Here is a 14,922-nt window from a genome sequence, read left to right as displayed (position 1 = left end):
CCCCAGGAACCCTCTCCCACTGAAAAAACCATCCATGGGACAGACACAGCAGCAGCTGAGGAGAGCCAGGAGCTGCTGGGCAGGTGTTTCCTGCCCCAGGCTCTCATCCCCATTCGGCAGCGCAGCTGCAATTCCCTGTGACAGCTGCTCCCTGCCCTCCTTCCCCAGGAGCAGCTGGAATGAGCCACCAGCCAGCTGGGATGGTCCATCTGGGAGAACCCTGCACACGGGTTTCCCTTTCGGCACCTTACCTTTGCACTGGGCTGCTGCAGCCTTCCCACAGGGAGAGGAATCCTCTCATGGATCATGGATCTAATTGAAGCAGGACTACATTCCCCAAGCTGGGACCCTCCTGAGGATGGTAAGGTGAGCAGAAAATAGAAAAGCTTTGTGTTTCTGGTATCCCAGGTGTGCCACAGGAAGAGAAGCATACAGGACAGGCATTCCCAGAAAGGAGCTCCCAGGGGACTGGGAGAAGGCAGCTTCTTCCCTGAACTCAGGCCCAGCTCCCAGGAGCATCCACCTGCCCTCCAAACAGAACAAAACAGGACATTTAAAGGCAAAGCTGCTGCTGGCACAGGCTGAGGGAAAACATGAAGAATTCCAACCATCTCCTGCTGCACAAAACCACCACAGACCAGTCCAGGCATTTATTTTCCAAGCAGAAAGAACTGGATCCATCAGTGACATCTCAGGTTGAAGCAGCTTTGTGCTGTACAAGGATTGAGACATCAGGTGGAAGCAGCGGAGCAGAGACTGGCTGCTGGATGGCTTTGGAAGATCAAGAATCTGGCTTTTACTCCTTGGAAAGACAAGGAATTTGTTTGTATCAGAGAGATTTTGAGAGGGACACAGCCAAATCAAGCCAGAAGTCCCCACTCCCCACAGACATGAAACAACTGAGGCCGAGATGAAGAGCATCAGTCTCCCAAGGCATCCAGAAGCCTCCCAAATTCCAGTAAATGGGCACAGTTTTATTAGTAGGAAAATCATTTGGTCAGCGCTGGGACAGGGACTGAGGAGCACAGGGGGCCATGGTGGGAAGGGTTTCTTGCATAGCTGTTGGCTAAAGGAGACCTGGGAATTCCCTGCTGGGAATCCTCCAGCTGGGATCCAGGAACAGGATCCCAGGGAGGGAGCAGGGAACAGCATCCGTGTCCCAGGCACCAGGCTCTCCAGTGGGACAGGGTGAGGAGGAGGCCACCTGTGCTGTGTCCAACACCACCGGGGTTTGGGGAAGGGCAGCAATTTAGGACTCAGCCTCTGGCATTTTAGTGACGTGCCTGGCCAGGGGAAATCAAGGAGGAGGAATCCTTGGGAATGGATCAGAGAAAGGCAGCAGGATGGGAAGACCCCTGTGAACTCTTCCTACCTCCTCCTTGGGGTTCTTCTGACAAGGCAGCAGTTGAGTCATTAATACATTCACTAATTAATCAAAACCAGCATCTCCCCAATTAGAAACTGGGCCAAATTTTAAGGAGATCTGATTTGAGGGGGGGTTGGTTTGCTGTTTTTTTTTTTTTTCCTTCTTTCAGCCAAGCAGCCTCAGCCGGCCAAATTTTTTTTTTTCTCTCCCCTATTTTGGCTCTTTGACCTCTCCCGAGGTTGTGATTTTTCCTAAGTGGACAACTGGAAATACATGACCCTGAGCTCAGCCCTGTCCCTCTGCCACCACCTGAATACTGTGTGCAAAACCATCCTGCTCCTTCCACACCTCTGGAAGTGCACAAATACCTTGGCTTTTCCTCCCCACATTCGTAACAGCAGTTCCAACAAAAGAAGAGGAGGAAATACAATTCTCTAACATTTTGCTTTTACTCCTTCATGGAATCTTTCCAATGCAACTTCACAAAAGCAACGTAAATAATGTCTCTTTTGTTTTCTTCTAAAAAGAAGATCATGTTCCACAGATTCCGTAGTGCAATTCGTTATCTGGTAGAAAAAAAATATCTTCTTCAGCTCCATGGAGGAAAATGCTGGAAACAGTTCCATGGTCTCAATAAAAATAGGAAAGTCTACCCAGGATGGGCTAGAAAGTTCCAGGTATATGGGACACACAATCCCTACAGTCTGCCTCTAGTTGAAGAGGATGGAATCAGGATCCTGGTTGGCCATCTGTGCAATGTGCTTTAGTACATCCTTTTTGGTAATGATCCCCAGCAGCTTCCTGGAAAATGAAAAAATGCTTTTAATGCACCGACACCATCAGAAGGGACCCTGGCAGGGCCACTTGAGCCCCTTGCAGCTGCTGAAGAGTCTTTTGGGATTCAAGGTGACACCCCACAGAAAGTATTGAGCCCTCTGAGGGTGGTAAAACACTGACACAGGCTCTCAGAGCAGCTGTGACTGCCCCATCCCTGGAAGTGTCCCAGGCCAGGTTGGACAGGGCTTGGAGCTGGGCTGTCACAAGCACCTTTGCCAGGCAAGAACTGCTCCAATATCCAGCCCCGGCTGGATCCCAGTCCCGGCTGGATCCCAGTCCCCTCTGCCCTGGGAGCAGAGGAGGTTCTGACCCCAGGCCCCAGGGCTCCTACCCATTGTGAGTGACCAGGCACTGGCGCAATCCCAGCTTGCGGAAAATGTCCACCACGATCTCCATGGGCGTCTCGTCTGTCACCGTGAAGGGACTGAGGTCCAGGATGCTCCTGAGCTTCAGCACAGACGGGGAGCTCGGAGGCAGGGGGGGACAGTAGTCAGTGAAACAAATAACTGAGTTGCTCACGATCCCATCCTGCTTCTTCCGGGCGTTTTCTGGAAAGAGAAATATTTGAATCAATATCAGCACTCTTTTCCAAACAGGAGCGTTTCCATTCCTCAGCTCACATTTCATGGCATTAGAAGTCCTTTCCTTCCCTTTGCCAGAGCTGTTCCCATCCAAGGAGGGTGTGATGGGTTTCCAGCCTTTCTTCTAAGGGAACCATGGAATCATTAAGGTTGGATAAGTTCCTTAAGACCATCCAGTCCAACTGTCGACCAGCACCACCACCACGGTCACCACAAACCCATGTCCTGAAGTGCCACATCCACACATTTTTTGAACACTTCCAGGGATGGTGACTCCAGGACAGCCTCTGCCAGGACTGGACAACCCTTTCCATGAAAAAATTTTCCCCAACATCCAACCTAGACCTCACCTGGGCACAACTTCAGGTCTTGTCCTGCCACTCATTAACTGGGAGAACTTCCAAGATCGCCCAAGTTCCACTGCAGGATCAGCACATCAGCTTTGCCCAAAGCCAAGGTTGTTGCATCTCATTGTACTCTGGCCAGATAAATACAAGTCTGGAGACCTTTTAACTTCCCAGTTTTTAGAGGAGGTAAATAAAATGCTTTGTACTTTTATGAGTCACTGATTTGGGTCCCATGCAGAGCAGTTAAAGGGCTATTTTTAAGCATTCAACAACTGGCACAGGTTCCATGGACGTCATCAGGGTCAGGAATGGAGAACAAGTCAAGTACTGGCCATCCCTCAGATCTTCACAGCAGTGCACACAGAGATACTGTGGGTACCTGCCACACTGCAATCTGATATCAGCGTTCCAAGGCTTCCTGGGAAGGGCCAGGTCCAGCAGCCCAAACACCAGGCTGGATATTCAGAATACTTCAGAATATTTGGGATATTTGATCATGAAAACCCAAATCCCATCCTGTGCCTCACTGTGCACAGCTTGGGGACAGGACCACTCTTAATGAATCCCTGGAGATTCCAAGGAACCCAAGTGCAGAAACTCATGTGTACCACATAAGGCGGGCAATGCACATAATATCCTGATGCCCTTGTTCCTGCATTTTATTCCATATTGTCCCAGACAAACAGTGACAGGGCAAGAGGACACAGCCTCAGGCTGTGCCAGGGGAGGTTCTTGTTGGACATCAGCAGGAATTTATTCACAAGAAAGCTTGCTAACACTGGAAGAGGCTGTCCAGGGAGCTTGAGTCCCTATCCCTGGAGGTGTCCAGGGAAGGCCTGGATGTGGCACTCAGTGCTCTGGGCTGGTGACAAGGTGGAGATCGGACACAAGTTGGACTCAATGATCCTGGAGGGCTTTTCCAACCTAAATGATCCTGTGGTCTTGTCACAAGCCACCCTGTCCTACCCATCCAAGGCAAGCAGAGCCCACCCACACTGCTCAGGGATGCACCAGCTGGCCCAGCCACCAGCACCTGGAGTGTGTGACCTCCCCAGGTCAGCGACAGCTGGCATTAATGACAGCACCTTCACCCGGGCAGTGCCACCCCTTACCGATGGAAATGATGAGGTCTCTCCTGAGGACAAACCCCACCAGGCGCTGGGACGTCCGGGACACCACCACGGGGTAGCCGCTGTAGGTGGTGCTGGTGACGATGGTCTCCACATCCTCCACGGTCATGGAGTCCTGCGTGATGACCGTCAGGGGAGGGTCGTTCTTGCGCGGCCGCATCACGTCCATGGCCCGTGTCTTGTGCGAGAACTCCTCCTTGGCCTCCAGGAAGGGGTACCCGTTCAGGCGGATGTGGGCGTCGTAAATCCCCTCCCGGCCGATGGCGTCGGCCACCCACTTGCTGGTCATGGCTGCTGCCATCAGGGGCACGATGTACTCCAGCCCCCCGGTGAGCTCGAACATGATGACCACCAGCGACACGGTCATCCGGGTCACCCCCCCTGCCAACACAGCACGGCTCAGGTTACTCTGCGATTGTGTCACACCAGTCCCCACCTCCAGAGAAGGGTGGTGCCAGCACAGCTGGACTGCACCGTTCAGCAGTGCCAAACACAATCAGAACAGCACCAAAACCTCTGTCCCTGCCACAGCACCAGGCCCTGGCACGGAGCTCAGGGTCTCTGTGGGGTTTTGTCTTGGCATGTTTTAATTATGCTTTTGAGATTCAAGTCCTAAAACTACTCCCAAATATTTTACAGGAGTTTTGTTCCAATACTCATTCCCCAAAGGGGCACAGACTCTTCAGTGCTGCCCAGCAGCAAAAAGAACCATTAATGAAGTCAAAGTGTATTTATCTTCCATCAATTACATGCAAACAATCCCAGAAGGGTCTGCATTTGAAGGAACCTTGAAGTCTATCTCGTTCCAACCCCTGTCACAGGCAAGGACACCTCCCACTAGATTGGATTGCTCAAACAAGGTGTATCCCCTCTAAAAAGGCCAAAGATGGGGTTTGGTGGCATGTTTTTAGAGGAGAGTTTCTCCTGATAAAGCAGTCCATTAGGACTCCTGTACTATTCCATGGATGAGGGGACTGGGAATTGTGAAAGTGAAGTTCAGTCACATGCACCCAGTCTCTCCAACTCAGCCAAGAGGAAGAAGTGTTACCAAAAAACAGAGCACTTAAAAGCAGAATTGCATCACGAGATTTAAGGCCAGAACAGGAAGTAAAATGAATTAAAACCCCAAAGGAAAATTCAAGTCCCTAGACAGCCTCACTGTTCTGGCTCCCACTCAGGAGCTCCCCACTGCAGCTGCCGTGTCCAGCACCGGGCTGGAGATGGCAAAAGAAAACCACCGGGGTGAGGAACACATGGCACCTCTGTTACAGCATTTCCTGGGGTTCCTGAGGTGACACCAGCTCTGATGGTCAGCCACAACCACAGTTCTTCAGCCATAGAATCACTACAGGGTGGAATGAGATCGTCTTTAAAGTCCCTCCCAGCCCAAACCATTCTGTGGTTCAATGATTAAAGCAGGGATAACCTCTAAGATCAGGGAGTCCAACCATTCACCCACCACACCACCTCTTCACGTGGCCAACCAAGGCCCAGCCCCAGGCAGCCCCAGCTTACCCAGACAGGCGGCGGCGCCCACCATGGCATAGAGGCCAGGGGTGATGCAGTCGGCCCCCTGGCTGCACCAGCCGCTGAAGATGGCCCAGTCATGGTGGTAGAAGGCCAGCTGCTCCACGGCCACCCCCAGCAGCCGGCCCGTGATGGCCCCCACGGCCATGCTAGGGATGAAGAGCCCCGAGGGCACCTGTGGGAACACGGGGCAGTGAGCAGCAGAGCCCAGGGACTGCACAGAGGAGTGGTGGAACCTCAAACCAGAGTGAGGCAGAGGCTTTGCTGGAGCTGAGCTGGAAGGAACATTTGAAAAGTCATCTAGTCCAACCCCCCTGCAATGAGCAGGGACATAAAAACTGTCCATCAGCTCCATCCACTGCAGGAAAGCTCACACCTGGGAACTACACGTGCAGCTCCAGAGGCTGCACCAAACAACTTCCAAACCCTCTGAGCAAGGAAAGGCTCCAATTATGCATTAACAAATTAAGACACTGATTGCTTTGCAATTAGCTCTTTCATCTAAATCACTTATTTATCAAAAAAGCTTGAGGCAGGACAATTTAGGAGCATTCTGTGTCTGGAAAATGGGATGTGGAGCCCTGAGGTGCCAGTTTTGTGACTGCATTTGGTGCCCACAGGCTGGACGGTTTCTACTGTCCTCAGATCCAAGCAGCAGGACAAACAACTGCAGTCTGTCCCCTTCTGACAGAACTTGGGGGACACATGTCTAGTTAGGGTGGAAATAAAACTTTAAGGATCCTGAAGAGCATGGGAAGAACATGAGCTCCTTTACAGGCAACCCTCACCTTCATGCCAAAGGTGAAGATGGTGATGAAGACCTTCATGATGAGGGCCAGTGCCAGCTGCCACATGGCCGTGTACACGCCGGGGCCAGCGGCGCGGTCAGGCAGATCGTCCCCCTTGGTGCTGTTGAAATCGTTCACGTACTCGCAGAGCTTGGACGAGTCCAAAATCCCACAGTCGTTGAAGAGCTCTGAGATCAGCTCGCTGGTGCTCATCCTGGTGTACTCATTGGGGAAAGCCAGGATGGCCGTGATGGCCGTCACCACGAACACCTCCAGAACCGGGTACTTGCCCAGACGCGTCGTCTTGCGTCGCCTGCACCAGGCAATGTTGCTGCGGATGAAGAAAGCTCCCCAGAGCCCACCAAATATTCCCAGCAGGATGAAGGGCACCAGCTCCAGCAGATGCCACGGCATGTGGAATTCCACGTAGAAGAGCACGAGGCGGCTGTTGCCAAATGGGTTGATGGAGCGCAGGGTGAAGGCAGCGACCAGCGCAGCGAAGAAGGAGCGCCAGAGGGTCTTCAGAGGGAAGTAGTAACTCACCTGAAGAGGAGAACAAAGCACATTGGGTCACTTGAACACTCAGCACGACCCCACTGCAGGGAGTAAAGCCAGGACAGAGATCCATGAGCACTGGCTTATTCCCTGCTCTCCAGCCAAGCACCCCAGGCTTCCTCTGGAGCTCCAGTTCAACGAGGACTTCAGTGAGTGGGATGCACCCTGACCTGCAGCACGTGCATGTGTCCTCTGTGATCCCTGGAGCAACTCACTTGGATAATAAAACCTGTTACACATCAGCCATGAGCTGAATTGAGAGAATTCTGTGGCTCTGCAAGGTTCAAAGTACCAAACAGCAGTGCCTGCCATCACTGCCACCAACTATTGCTCAGCTGAGCAAATCCGTCCCTGCCTTCCTCTGAAATCCATCCCAGCCCTCCTCTGAAATCCATCCTGGTACTCCCCTGAGCTAAACAGCAATGGTCCTTTCACATCCAGATCAACAGATTAGGGATTAGGTGGTCCTTGGGAAGAAAAGAGGATTGATAAACCAGAGAAGTTTGTTCCCATGTGTTGATCCAGAAGAAGGGATTACAAGTGACCTCACCCCTGATAAATCACAGTTGTACTAATTACCAAAGAAGAACAGCCTTGCCCTTAATGGGTCGCAGCTGTGACTAATAAAGATAAGTGTGATAGAAAGGGTGGGTTGGGCAGTCACGGAGTGCCTGGAGGAAGAGGACCTAGAGAAAGAAGACCTTGAGGAGACAGAGGAGCCCTCAGGAAGAAGGAACGATCCAGAGAGACACAAAGAAGAATGAAACAAGGAAGAGAGTTGCTGCTGTAAAAGATCTGCTGTGAGATCAGTTTGGGTCTGATAGACTTAGAGCCTGCTGTTGGAGCCTGCAGTCATAGTGGAGCCAGGTAAAAGCCTGTGGTCAGAGGCAGCAAGGAAATACTTGCAGTCATATTCCAGCAGGAAATAGCCAGCAGTCAGTCTGTCAGAGAAGCCAACAGCAGAAGTTTGCTGTAGTCAGAGTCAGGATGGCTAAGCTGTAAAGAAGAAGAAACTGGGACCCTTTTCATGTTGTTAAATGAGAATCTGTGTCAGCTCATTTCTACCCCTAACGAGAGGTCTGCTACAACACCCAGGTACCCTGGGACATAGCTGTCAGGAGACTGGACAAGGGAAAATGGCCTCAAGCTGTGCCAGGGGAGGGTCAGGTTTTACATCGGGAGGAATTTCTCCACAGGCTGTGTTTCTAACCCACAGCATTCCAAGATTACCTCCTCCAGGCTGAAGAGCACTCCTCCAATGGGAGCTCCAAAAGCCACAGACACGCCGGCGGCAGCAGCTGCTGACAGCACCTGAGGGACAGACAGAGGCACTCAGACTTCTCAGCCCTTCCAACCACCCCCCTTTTTTGGTATGTCTTCACCTAAATTTGCAAAACTTGTACCTACAGCACAGTCACCTAGGTCTGACCTGCTTTAAGACAGCAGGAAAAAGGTGGAGTGAGCCAATTCCATGAGAAAGAGCTCCAAAAAAATCAGTTAGCATAACGGGACCATTTACCCCAAAACAGAACCATTTACCCTCAGCCCCTGAGCCCCAAGCCCACCTGACCTGCCCAGGCTGGTGTCCCCACGCACCTCCCTGCGCTTGGCCTCGTTCTTGCGGTACTTGGTGAAGAGGTGGCACAGGATGTTCCCACAGCAGCAGGCCACATGGACCAGGGGCCCCTCCTTGCCCAGGCTCAGCCCCGAGGACACGGCCAGCACCAGGGTGATGGTTTTGATGACCAGCGTCCACTTGCCCAGGTAGCCTCTAATGATGAAACCACTTAAGATAGTTTTGATCTGGAAGTCAAGCACACAAAGCTCTACAGGCTTTCATTCAAGCCCTGGTCAGAGCTCCTGATTTACTGAACGTTCCCAATCCTACCCTTTCCTACAGCTTTCAAGAGTCCCCCTGAGCTATCAAAAGTGAGAGTCCATAAAAATATCTCTCCACACAAAGGCAGGAGCAGCCATCTGAGTCCTTCCCTGAGGGCCACCGTCCCTGCTGGAGGAACACCTAAGCAGTACCTCCTGCAGCAATGCCAAAACATCTGATTTTCCAAGGGACTGCATGGAGACTTTAGTATTAGACCAGTTTCAAACAGCTTGGAAAAACACCTACATATGAAGCCATCATCTAAAGTGAAATATATTATTCCATAACATGCATCTGTAAGCTTTGGGTGGTGGATTCCTACCCCACCTGAAAAACAACCACTCTTGCTCTCACTCACCTCTGGGATCCCTGAGCCACAGGCATAGGGAGCAAAGCCCTTCACCAGGAGCACAGCAAGGAGGGAGAACATCAAGGCCCAGATAACGTACATTAAGTAGTTGAGGATATATGCAAAGGCCCCCTGAAACACAGAGGAAATTGCCAAAATCAGATGGTTTCAACTGAAACCACATCAGACTTGGGCACTGAAGTGAGCATGGGGAATCAGCAGGACACCACACAGAGTTATCAGCTAAAAATGGAGAGACCTGCCCTAAGTCTGGCGTTTCAAGGCCAAGTTCCATTTGCTGGGTTAGCAATCATAGCATTCCCCAGAATGGGCAAAATACCCTCCAACAGCACATCCTGGACACACCAGTGACACACTGCACCTGTAAATGTGGCAGTGTTTTGCCCTCCCACATCCCCTCCAAGGACAACACCCATATAACCTGTTTATTGACACCCCCTTTAGGGCCCCAGCAACGAACCACTGAACCACCCAGAGCTTGGATTCCTGGCATCCACATCACCCCAGGGATGCTACAGGCTGGGCAAACACAGAATTCAGCACCAAAAGCAGTTCCAGGTGCCCATCACCTCTCCATGGCCAAGGATCAGCTGGGACCAGCTCTTCCACTCTGGACACTTGTCCCTGTCGGTGAAGGTGGTGTTGGATTTCCAGCAGCAGTGCTCGTGGTTGAACCAGAACCCTGCCAAACACACTCCTTCCTTCAGATCTGTCATCCAGTGGGCAGAGATGTCGATCAGACCTGCCAAGGAACCTGGTTTAAAGGGAAAAAAACCCTAAATAATTTAATGAGCAGACAAACACCTGAAGGTCACAGTCTGCCCCACCAATTTTGGACTCACCTCCCAACACATCGAGCAGTGTGGTATTTCTGCCTACAACTCACTTTTAATCTATGGAGTGCTAAATGAGAGGATTTGCCTAGTTTTGAATAATTTCAATATATTGAAAAGAGCAAGTCAGGAAACAGAGCGTGGCTGATGATGCTTCAAAGGTTGACTGTGTCCAATTCCCCCCCCTGCATCACCAGCAATTAATTCTTCTCAGTAACTTTGTTAAATACAGCACAGCAGCAGTGGGAGGGCAGAGAGGGATGTCCCACATTCCTGGGGGACTCAGACAAAGTGTGTCACCAGGATCCAGGAGCTGCACCAACAACAGTAACACTTTGACAGAAATAACTGAATTTGGAGAAAACATTTCCAACCCTAATTAAAAAAAAGAAAAATAAAGGAGGGGAAAGTTACAACTCTGCCGAGTAAAACAAGGCAAGCAGAGCCAGCACAGAAGGGAAGTCAGGTTTTAAGAGGAATCTTCAAGTCACTTTTGTTAATAACTCCTCCAATCCCAAAACCTCCACACCAAGGCAGAGGCAGGGACCTCTGATCCATATAAGCAAGTGGCAGCACAAGCTCCAGAAGCTGCAATAAACATGCAGCAAATCCCCCAGTTAATGACCAACTGGCCAGCAGCCTTCCTGGGTAAACATTAACACAAGATTTCACTCCATCCCTCGTGACAGATGCTTGCTGCTTCCTATCGGGAAGATTTGTATCCAAGTGATTTATTCCTGCTGCCCCGGGGACAAAGTTTGTTTCTAAGTAATATAAAAGGTCTCAGCCAGCTGAATTCTGAAAGACATCTGATTTCCAAGCAACACCACTCCCTTTTTATATCTAAGTATAGATGGAAAAACCTCAAAAAATAAGAAACTCTTGCTGGCAGCCCCTGGCATTAATTCCTTCAGTACCCATGAGGAGCATTCAGCACAGACACTTCCAGTGTTTCAATCAGCTCTGCTTTAATGAATGTTTTTTATTCATTTCAGAGTTCTATGCCAGCAGCAGCCACAGAGCAGCGTCCAGGACATCTCTCAGCCTCAGTTTTGTATTTTGGTTTTGCACAAACACAGGCTGAAAGCACTTAAAAATAATTCCCTGTGAATTTACAAGGTAGCAGCAGAGCCCTTGATGTCAGTACAAGTCCTCACTCCAAAATCCTGCTGCTCCAAGGATCAGCCAGGCCTCGGGGAGGAATGGATCCTGATGGTGCAGTGCAGGAATTAGATTTACCTGGAGGTTTGCCCTCACCTGCCAACAAACCAATAAGGAGCATCAACAGCCAGCCAGAGAAGGCGTCGCTCACGCTGTGCAGCAGGGCCCAGGTGGACTCTTTGCTTCTGTTGGTGATCTGGGAAAGGGTTTGCAGAAAGAAACAAAAACCTGTGAGGACTCTGATCCACTGTGGTGTAAATGCTCTAAAACTACTTGGTGACACCGTGACTCTGATTTGAGGAGGGAGAGAAAAAGCACCTGACAGTGGCTGCTCCTACAGCTGCTGCTGCTCTGAGCGTGGGCAGGAGAATGGATCAAGGATCAAGGAATCACAGAACGGTTGGGCGGGAAGGGACCTTAAAGATGACTCAGTACCACCCCCTGTCATGGGCAGGGACACCTTCCACTATCCCAAGCTCCATCCAACCTGGCCTGGAACACTTGCAAGGATGGGGCAGCCACAGCTTCTGTGGGCACCAGTGCCAGAGTCCGAAAAATACGGACAGAGACTGGGGTCGCAGATTTAATGCCAGCAGAGAGGAATGGTCCAGCTGGGAAGGGGGCACTGGTGGCACTGGGAAGTGGGACTCAGCCCTGTCCCACATGTCCAGGATGGCTGAGGCCTGTCAGTCTCACTGCTCCTGACAGGCAGACAAAGGATGACAGAACAGCCATTGTGTGCCCAGCTGCCTCTCGCAAGGGAAATGTTCCAGCTCACCACTGTTATTCCCTGTGAGGAAGCAAGGCAGGAGCAGGCTGGGGACATGGGTGTTTCAGCTAAAGCCCCCCTCCCCTTGCATTCTGAGCAGAATCCTTTAATTGCAGAGTGAAGTCCTGGGAAGGAATTCTGGAAGAATTGAACTCAGTCTCCTCAAACAAAAAAATTCCAATAGAAAGAGCACCATTCACCAGTGCATATGTGAGAGCAGAAAACCAGGCTGGTTCTGCTCTCCAAACCCCCCATTTGGAATAAATCAAAGCCTTCAGAAGAGAAGCAGCAACCAAAAAACTGCAACATGTTGGATTTAATGCTCCTTTTCCTCAAACTGAACTCTCAGCCTCCATCCTAAGGGCAATCCCTCCATCCCAGGGGTCTCCAAGAAGAGCCTCCCTACCCCAGCAAGAGTCACACATTAATTATCTGCACTCAGAGCCAGCAAGGAGGAGGAGGAGGGATTTTTACCTCCCTGTGCCTGTCTCGATCCCTGGACTTCTCTCGCACCCAGTCTATGGTGTTAAAATCTTCATAGGTGCCCACACCAGGAAGAGGCTCCTCCAGGAAATCCATCATGGTGCTCGTGCCGTTCATCCCTCCTCCATTATAGGAGGAGAAGCCTGGTGGGGGTGGAAGGGAGAAAATTGAGCATTTCTTAGTTTTTCCTCTTTTTATAAAAAACCGAAACTCATATAGGAGGAAAACCAAAGATTTCAATTGAAATAAAGAGCTACTGAGGTGTTTCCTGAGCTGAATACCATGGGCAAATGTTCCCAGGTGATCTGTGCCAGGTACACCCTCCCCAGCTTCAGCAGATCACCTGGAGATGGGGTTGCTCCTGGAAATGACTGTTCAGAGCAAAGTAAATCACCACCAGCATCTAGATGGTGCCTTTTCCCCAAATCCAGGACTTGCCACGAGGATATTTTGCCTTTTGAGACAAGCAGATGGGAGAGGGAGAGGAGAAAAGGAATATACAGGACTTCCAACACAGCTGAAGGGTATCCCAGGTGGATCTGGCAAGGATGAGAGCAGGATGGGCAGGAAGGGAAACAGGGAAAGCAAAGCATCCAATGGGGCCTGGAAAGCAGAAAGTGGTACCAAATGGGGGCTTGGCAAAACACCAAACTGGGACTTGCAGCCTCCCTCAGGTGAGAACTCAGCCAAACCACTGGGCCTCCAGTTTAACCTGCTCCAGCCCGTGGAAAGCAATGTTTAGCTTGGGTGTACATTCCCAAAATTCTGGTTCTGAAAGACACTGAGTGTTTGCAATCATTCAGAGGGAAAAACAGAAGAGCAAAAACCAAAATCCAGTCAAAACTGGAAGGTGGGGGAAGAGGAGGGTTAAACCTCCCAGACAGAAGGATAATAGTTGAGACTTGAGCATATTTAGCTTGCAGATATCATGGGGGCAAAGGTGCCTCCAAATGGGAAAAATAAGGAATTCAAAGAACTGCCCTCTGCCCCATCATCTGAAGCAGGAAGGGAAAAGAGCTCTGAAGTCTTCCCAAGCCCATCTCCCAGATTGCCACAGCTGCAGGAAAACAAGATGAGTCATGTACAGAACTGACAACCACCACAAAATGACCCACTTAAAACAGCTCCTCGCTTCACCTGGGACAAATAAAAAAAAGGTGGAGTTCTGCAGAGCTCTTCCAAATGCTGAGTGCACAGGCTCTGCGACCCAACTGCACTGGGAGGAAAAGGAGGCACATTTTCTGTGAGGAATTAACAGCAGTTCTGTGAGGTTTTAACAGCATTTTTGAGACCAGAAGCTTGGAAATGCAAAATTAGTATCAAGGCTTCCAGAGATTTCCCCACAGAAATACCCCTGCAGGAAATCCTAGATGCTGCTCTCTAAATCTGATGGATCAGAACCTCCTGGAATAAACCATCCTGACAGCAACATGAGCAAGGGGAGAACATGGAACACTGAAGTGCCTGGAACTCCTCCTGGCACCTGGCTGGTGCTGCTCCAAGGACATGAGAGCTACCTGGCACAGGTATCCAGGGAACAAACAGAGGCCTCATCCTGGTCACCTGAACAAGTCCCATCTGCAGCCCAGAGCAGGAGCTGGGTTTGCTCCCACAGGAATGACCACCTCTCCCAGAAGCACCCCAATCATCCCTGACTCTGTGCTGCAAACAGAAGGCTCTCTCTGGCTATTCCCTTTTTTTTTTTTTCCTAGCTACCAAATCTTTCCCAAAGATAGAAGATACAGCTGTCCTAAACAAAAGTATTAATGAAGGAGAGTTAACCAAGCTGATAGAACACCCTGAGAAGTATTTTCTGCAAGAAGATGAGATCAGGCACATTCCATGCTCACTCTCCTGGAATAACAGCCCAGACCAGCGACTTTGAGCTGTCCTGGGAACACTCTCCCAGCTCAAAGGTTGCCCTGGAGCACCAGGAACCAGACCCTGAGGCACAGTGCAAGCACAGAGCTGCAATGCAAGTCTTGGTACTGCCAGTAAGACCCTGATGGCACCTGCAGGATCCCTCAGGCACAGCCCCTGTGATCCCATCCCATCCACAGCCCCAGTGAGCCCACGGGCAGATGAGATGGGCTGATCCCACTCCAGACCAGGCAGGTGCAGGTTGGAGCCTGATCCTGCTCTCCAGGATCCCTGCTCAGCCCAGCCTGCCCTCCTACACCACCAGGATTTCTGTTCCCAAAGGAGAATCTTGAGGTCTCCAGCTACACATAATTGTTCATTTGACAGATGGTAATGAGAAAACATCTTTATATTTTTTTCAGGGGTAATCCAGAAC

At 50.7% G+C, this 14,922-nt stretch overlaps 1 protein-coding gene across 7 annotated transcripts in view; it reads right to left on the bottom strand.

Annotated features, from left to right (window-relative positions):
• Positions 1-635: 635 nt before the first annotated feature.
• Positions 636-14,922, bottom strand: part of LOC137482637 (H(+)/Cl(-) exchange transporter 5) — a 29,556-nt gene continuing 15,269 nt past the window's right edge. For 6 of the 7 annotated variants that reach the window (XM_068205117.1, XM_068205120.1, XM_068205119.1 and 3 more), the window contains 11 exons: positions 12,618-12,769; positions 11,471-11,570; positions 9,950-10,134; positions 9,369-9,491; positions 8,728-8,934; positions 8,362-8,442; positions 6,577-7,119; positions 5,777-5,963; positions 4,244-4,642; positions 2,535-2,751; positions 636-2,167 (listed from right to left, as the gene is read on the bottom strand). In XM_068205117.1, coding sequence (XP_068061218.1) covers positions 2,077-2,167; positions 2,535-2,751; positions 4,244-4,642; positions 5,777-5,963; positions 6,577-7,119; positions 8,362-8,442; positions 8,728-8,934; positions 9,369-9,491; positions 9,950-10,134; positions 11,471-11,570; positions 12,618-12,769 — 2,285 coding nt within the window. In that variant the 3' untranslated portion in view covers positions 636-2,076. The remainder of the gene's footprint in view (positions 2,168-2,534; positions 2,752-4,243; positions 4,643-5,776; positions 5,964-6,576; positions 7,120-8,361; positions 8,443-8,727; positions 8,935-9,368; positions 9,492-9,949; positions 10,135-11,470; positions 11,571-12,617; positions 12,770-14,922) is intronic. The other variant, XM_068205121.1, reaches the window with a different exon arrangement.

Source organism: Anomalospiza imberbis, chromosome 14, assembly GCF_031753505.1.
Source record: "Anomalospiza imberbis isolate Cuckoo-Finch-1a 21T00152 chromosome 14, ASM3175350v1, whole genome shotgun sequence".
Lineage (NCBI taxonomy): Eukaryota > Metazoa > Chordata > Aves > Passeriformes > Viduidae > Anomalospiza > Anomalospiza imberbis.
Note: the sequence above shows the minus strand (reverse complement) of the source record. Positions and strands in the feature narration are given on the sequence as shown.